This window comes from Eptatretus burgeri, chromosome 11 (genome assembly GCF_056783735.1).
Source record: "Eptatretus burgeri isolate ZD-2024b chromosome 11, Ebu_testis_v1, whole genome shotgun sequence".
Lineage (NCBI taxonomy): Eukaryota > Metazoa > Chordata > Myxini > Myxiniformes > Myxinidae > Eptatretus > Eptatretus burgeri.
The window spans coordinates 43,032,190-43,039,801 of NC_140971.1; the positions used below are offsets into that span (position 1 = coordinate 43,032,190).

General features: G+C 43.3%; 1 protein-coding gene across 1 annotated transcript in view; it reads right to left on the reverse strand.

The window, feature by feature from the left end:
• The window catches only part of ATP5F1A (ATP synthase F1 subunit alpha), a 79,871-nt gene extending 77,075 nt beyond the window's left edge, over positions 1–2,796 (reverse strand). Inside the window, exon 1 of the mRNA XM_085846255.1 lies at positions 2,625–2,796. Coding sequence (XP_085702381.1) covers positions 2,625–2,687 — 63 coding nt within the window. The 5' untranslated portion in view covers positions 2,688–2,796. The remainder of the gene's footprint in view (positions 1–2,624) is intronic.
• Between the last annotated feature and the right edge of the window lie 4,816 nt (positions 2,797–7,612).

Consider the following 7,612-nt stretch of genomic DNA (forward strand, 5'->3'; position numbering starts at 1 on the left):
AAATCGAACATTTCCACGGAGGTCCGTCTTGGTGCTTTCGCTTCATGAAACGGTGCCATTTTTCCATCCGGACCAGGACTACGATAGCGCAGCAACGTCCGGCGGATTATCAAGAAATGATGGAAAACTTCCGCTCCTACTGCAGCAAGCACATCTGCGACAAACGGATCCAGCCGGAGCCATCGGCGTGAACCGGCCGTTCAAAGTGAGGCTGCGAGCGGCGTGGGAGCGGTGGATGACCGAAGGAGAGCACAGCTTCACAAAGGGTGGAAGGCAGTGCCGGGCGAGTTACGCCACAGTTTGCCACTGGATTGTTGATGCCTGGGCTAACGTGTCTGCTGGCACTGTTGTCCGAGCTTTCGCTAAAGCCGGCATCATTTCGGGAGGAGCCGCACGGTGCAGAAAGTGACTCTGACGGCGAGGAAGGTGGACCTGCTAGGTTGGGTTTAGCGCAGTTCGATTCCGAAACAGAGGATGAGGATTTCGATGGATTTGATTAAAGACTATTACCGGTATTTGATTGTTTTAGTATTTTTGTAACTAATACTTTAATAAAGCACAACCAAACTCAATTTTGCTCCCGATCTATTTTTTTTAAATACGCACACTTGTGTGCTTGTGTGAAGTGTGTTGTTGTACGGCGGACGTACGTAGTAGAGGATATTCATATAAAACCTGCCCTACTGGCACCCTGCCCCTACTCACCAAACTCTCTGCCCATGGTATTCAAGGCCATCTCCACTCATGGCTCGCAGACTTCCTCTCCTGTCGCAGTCAACGTGTGGCCCTAAATGGAGTTCTTTCATCCCCTCTTCCTGTGCAGGCTGGAGTTCCTCAAGGTAGCGTTCTGGGCCCTGTTCTTTTTCTGGTTTTCATCAATGATCTCTCGGACTCTCTGGAAAATCCTCTATTTCTCTTTGCCGATGACTCAACCCTCTGCCGTACCATCTGTCATCCTCAGACCGGCAAGCAGCAGCTTCTTCACTCACTGCAGATCTGGATAAAATCACAAACTGGTCCAACACGTGGAACATGTCTTTCAATCCAGACAAATCTCACACTCTCACTATGTCTCTTCGAAAGGACCGTTTACAAAACCCCCCATCCACTTTCTCAACAATCCTCTGGAAGAAGTCTTTTCTTTCAAGCTTCTGGGTCTCACTATCTGCCATGACCTTTCCTGGGAAAGTCACATTTCCAACCTTGCCTCAAAAGCCAGTCGCCGACTGGGAATCCTCCGTCGTGCAAAGTCCTTCCTCGGCCCTCTTGAGCTCCTGACCACTTACAAAGCTTTTGTCCGTAGCCTGATGGAGTACTGCTCTCCCCTCTGGGCTGGTGCTCCTGCCTCCCACCTTTCTCGACTTCACGCTGTCGAAACCAGGGCTTTTAAGATCATTGGCATCTCCCGCAATGAAGCTGAGTCTTTGGGCCTCTCACTCAATCACCGCAGGTTGGTCGGTGGTCTTTCTGTCTTCTACCGACTCCTCTCCAGCCTTGCCCCCCCTGCTCTCTCTGCGATTTGTCCCAACCACATTTCCACAGGGCGCTCAAGGTCCGCCAACAACCCCCTTCTGGTAAAACTACCAAAATCACGAATCACTGCTCATCTTCACTCTTTCATTCCTCTTTTTTCCCGCCTTTGGAATAAACTTCCTCACTCTATTCTTTCCCATTCTTCCCTCCAGGCTTTCAAAACAGCTGTTCACCAACACCTCTTATCTTCCCCATCCAAATCCTCGATCTTTTCTACCCCCGATAATCCACCCAAGCCCACTTCCTTCAATTCCCCTGCTTTCATTCCTGAAAGTCCCTTTAATGTCCATCTTCCCCTCGCCATGTTCCCCGTCCCATCCCCATCCCACTCCCTTCCACAGTTCACCTAATGTGTCTGTTCCCCACTGTTTTGTCCCTTCCACTCCCGCCCCTCTTGTCTCATGCCTCCTTGCTGTGAGTTGTGTGTTAGCTCTCATACGAGCCTCGACCAAGGTATACAAAAAAAAAAAAAAAAAAAAAAAAAAAAAAAACCCGCGCCCTATCGTGAGGAGCGCCTTATGTGTGTGTCAAATACAGGAACGGCACACACAACTGAGACTGCGCCTTTTGGCACGGTGCGCCTTTTGGTCGTGAAAATACGGTAGGTCTTATTCTCGGTCTTCGTCAACGAGAGCGAACACACGATCCTGTATATCAGGTTTACATACCGTCCGGATATCAAGATAACGCAGATAGTGGTCTGGAACCGAAGAAAACCAGTCTCGGTTTACTAAAGGACGCGTCTGCTTCCAACGAATTCAACGTCACGTTGTTGGTGCTCAGTGCATGGCAATTTAAAATCCGAATATATCTTTGCTTCTTCACCCAATTTCGACTGCGCCTTCGTCTATAAAGATCGACACCATTGAAAGTCGAGTGAAAAATACGAGTTTTAGTGAATTTATTTCTCTGGATAATTGTCAAAGCAGAATTGAAACATCGAAACCTTGACCTTCATGGCATCGACTGACGGACGACTCGGGCCTACCGGCTGAGGAAAGCCTGTGCGTGGGATAGCGGGCTCAACGAAAAAAAATAAATAAAACGGTACACGAAGGCAGCGAAGAGGCTTCGTGGAGAAAGGTACTTACACATATTGCATGCTGGCGAGGGAGGGCACGAGCAAGAGTCTGCGCAACGCGGACACACAGCATGGTGCAGAAGGCAAAGCAAAAAGTCGATGCTTCACAGAAATGGCGCCGTGAGCGAGAGACGACGGCAGTGGGCGTGGTTTATAAACTCCACCCACTTCCGATGCTCCGCCCTCTCATAAAGCCGAAATCCCGATAAACGCTAAATTAATACGAATTAATACGTCACACTACTCGATGTCGATGCAGCGGAAAAGGTTAAAAGTAATTCGACTAATTTTCCTTGATCGAACGCTCACGCGTTGCTGCTAACTATGCTATCATGGCCGTCATTAACCGCGAAAGGGCAAAGACTGCTAACAACAGGCGTGATTTGAGGGACGCACAAAAGGTTCTCGGACACGCCAAGCTTTTATTTTAATATTGTATGTCTATGTATTAAAATTTTATTGTAATATCGTATATACTGTATACTTATGTATTGAAAAATAAATTTGATGTGCTCAATTAGTTTTATCGCCACATCAACATATGACGTCATGCTTCCTTCGCATGATATTCATACACTACTGTACACTGTACAGTATCAAAATATGATGGTGTCCACAATTATTAATCGCGAAACATCAATCGTCTTGTCCAAAAAACTGCACAAGAACATATAATAATGACGACGTATCGACACACGAGTCATGGAGCATGCGACGTGTTTCCCGTCCTTGAGTTTGCCGTGTGCGCGACACACGGGACTTCGCACGAGTAGAGTACCCGCCCAACGGGTGTTCTTGTTCCGAGCATGCAACGCGTTCTTCTGACGGTTCTTCATACCTTTATTTGGGCGGTGTATAGGTAAAAAGATAACCCAAGTTATGTAATAAAATAATGTGGAATATGCAAAGTCTAGAAGCGAACGTACAATTCTTCTTTCATTCGCTTCTGACTCTACATAAAACTTGTTCACAACTGTATACTTGCCAACTATACCGTGGGACGTGTAAGCGCCGCGCAGCTGATGATTTTGACGCAATTTCCGGTTACTTCGGCCTGGATTCGGGATCAGCGATCAAATAATGTAAATCACGATTAAAAATTATTTTTTCATGATGCGGGAGATATCTTTATTAAAATTAACTTTGGGAAAAAATAATTGAATAAATAAACGATCACTTCTGGTCAAGAATAAAAGAAAATATAAGTTCCGGAAGGAGTTTCAAAATCACTCCCGGTAATGTTAAATACTGTACTGTACTGAATTGGGAGATGCTTAGCAGGCAGACACGAAGCGGAGGAACAGTCGAGCCGGGCTGTGTTGCACGAGTGCGAGCCAGGGCGTACTGTGCCCGCGGCTCTCCTTTATTCCGTACGCGGTACACTCACGAGCCGGCCGACTCCAGTATTACTACTACGCCTCAGACGGCGTGCACACCTCATATCCCTCGCCGAACCCCACGGCCACTCCTCCACCATCACGCCCATCATGCATCATCATCATGCCCCTCCCCGTGGGCATGACTACACCACACTCCTCCCTCCTAAAAGTATGATTATTAAATGATCAGTATTATAAGAAGCATGCAGAACACGAAGGATTTCGTATAATAATCATGGAAATAAAATGAAAATAACAAAGTATAATAGCACACCACATCATATAATGTGTCGATGCGAGCGAGTGGAGCAGCAAAGGTCAGGTCTGACCACGTTACCGATATGAAGCAGCAAAATGAGAAGCACAGCGGCATTATGCAGCAAAACCGCCCCCCCCCCCAGGTGGCCCATGCTGACATGACCCTGGCCAAGGTCGTAACGACCTCTCGAGCTAACCTCCTCCGGCCCCATCAAACGCCTCCGGCCCACTCCCCCCAGGCAGACCTGACGTAGATAAACATCCCGAGGCCGGCAGCCCGCTATCTGGAAGCCGTGGCGCCAGCCTTAGACCTTGGCCGGGGGCGCTGAACAGCGCTGCTGGCTGCATGCATTTAATGCGCCAAAACAACTCACGCACCACCATCAGTCGAGACGCCAACGCCCGTCCCAACGGCCTTGAGCGAACACAGCGAGTTGTGCTCGCAATCAGAGGTGGAGGTAACGCAGACCAGGGCACCAGTCTTGGTTCCGAGTCGATCTCCGAGACCCACACGGCCGCTAGACGGGAGCAACTCCACTTAAACCACACTGCAATCATAGGCTCGTTATAAATCATTACGAATAACATTCGAAGCATCGTAAATTCATTTTTCCGTACAGCGCGCTTTTTTGATAAAATCCCAGCACATGACAAAGCAATTACCTGCGGCCTGGAGCAACTGGAGGCTAACAAACCTTCTTTATTCGCCCCCACATCACATTGACCATAATCCAACTCCCATTGACTGATCTCCGCCACATCCACTTTTATATGAGAACTGCTGGCATTTATTTCAACAATGTTAAACTGCATCACTAGAGCAAGGAAAAACACATATGCCATGAACAACAACCCACAACCCACATCACGAGTTTCACGAGATCACGAGACGAGCATCAGTTTGAAGACGATCCGATCAGAATTACTCAAAAAATAAGGGCTTCGTCGACTCCCCTGATTTGCGCCAAAGTGACCTTGACCTTTGACCTTGACCTTCAAAATTTTGTGCACTGAAAGGGACCTCTATAGGCCTCTGATATGCAAAGTTACAAAAATTTCCAATGATAAATGTGCTCTGCAGAGTGATCGATATGTGATTACAGACAAAAAAAAACAAAAAACAAACAAAAAAAAAACAAAAAGAAAAACATACAAGCTGACTAACATATCTTGCAAAAACTTCGTTTTGGCAAGATAAAAACACTCCAATACAATAATTGGGGTTATGCTGATCCTATGTAAAAAGTATGGATGTAATCTGCCCCGAACTGAAGGAGGAGTAGTGCGACAAATAATCACACACATACACACACACACACACACACACACACACACACACACACACACACACACACACACACACACACACACACACACACACACACAAATACACACACACACAAACACAAATACACACACACACAAACACACACACACACACACAAACACAAATACACACACACACACACACACACACACACACACACACACACACACACACACACACACACACACACACACACACACACACACACACATTTGTCTGTGAATTATAGTCAGGATTTATTTGCACAAATTAACGAAAGATCTAAATATGTAACAGGTACTGATTGGCAGTGTGAGAGCATGATAAGTGTGCAAATGGCAAGATATTATAGAGGAATAAAATGTATGTGAATATGTGTGGGAATAAAATGTATGGGAATAAAATGCAGAGGAATAAAATGTATGTGAATATGAATGGGTATAAAATGTAGAGAAATAAAATGTATGTGAATATGTATGGGAATAAAATGTTGAGAAATAAAATGTATGTGAATATGTATGGGAATAAAATGTTGAGAAATAAAATGTATGTGAATATGTATGGGTATAAAATGTAGAGAAATAAAATGTATGTGAATATGTATGGGAATAAAATGTTGAGAAATAAAATGTATGTGAATATGTATGGGTATAAAATGGAGAGAAATAAAATGTATGTGAATATGTATGGGAATAAAATGTATGTGAATAAAATGTATGTGAATATGTCTTCTTCTTCTTCTTCTTCTTCTTCTTCTTCTTTCGGCTGCTCCCGTTAGGGGTCGCCACAGCAGATCATCCGTATGATCCGCATAGTGATTTGGCACATGTTTTACGCCAGATGCCCTTCCTGACGCAACCCTGGTCGCCTCTTACGACACAGGGATATGGTACACCTATTTTAACCGGGGTATACACCGGCCCAGTACACTGGTACTCATTTCGCCGACCTCGGAAGGATGACAGGCTGAGTCAACCCCCTGGTGTATTAATTCAGTGGCCCAATGGGGCTTGAACTCAGGACCTTTTGGATCCCAAGCCGCTGCCCAAACCACTGCGCCAACACCAGGCTATGTATCTGAATATGTATGGGAATAAAATGTATGTGAATATGTATGGGAATAAAATGTAGAGGAATAAAATGTATGTGAATATGTGTGGGAATAAAATGTATGTGAATATGTTTGGGAATAAAATGTGGAGAAATAAAATGTATGTGAATATGTATGGGAATAAAATGTAGAGAAATAAAATGTATGTGAATATGTTTGGGAATAAAATGTAGAGAAATAAAATGTATGTGAATATGTATGGGAATAAAATGTATGTGAATATGTTTGGGAATAAAATGTAGAGGAATAAAATGTATGTGAATATGTATGGGAATAAAATGTAGAGAAATAAAATGTATGTGAATATGTATGGGAATAAAATGTATGTGAATATGTTTGGGAATAAAATGTGGAGAAATAAAATGTATGTGAATATGTATGGGAATAAAATGTAGAGGAATAAAATGTATGTGAATGTGTATGGGAATAAAATGTGGAGAAATAAAATGTATGTGAATATGTATGGGAATAAAATGTATGTGAATATGTTTGGGAATAAAATGTCGAGGAATAAAATGTATGTGAATATGTATGGGAATAAAATGTAGAGAAATGAAATGTATGTGAATATGTATGGGAATAAAATGTGGAGAAATAAAATGTATGTGAATATGTATGGGAATAAAATGTAGAGAAATAAAATGTATGTGAATATGTATGGGAATAAAATATAGAGAAATAAAATGTATGTGAACATGTATGAGAATAAAATGTGGAGAAATAAAATGTATGTGAATATGTATGAGAATAAAATGTGGAGAAATAAAATGTATGTGAATATGTTTGGGAATAAAATGTAGAGAAATAAAATGTATGTGAATATGTATGAGAATAAAATGTGGAGAAATAAAATGTATGTGAATATGTATGGGAATAAAATGTGGAGAAATAAAATGTATGTGAATATGTTTGGGAATAAAATGTAGAGAAATAAAATGTATGTG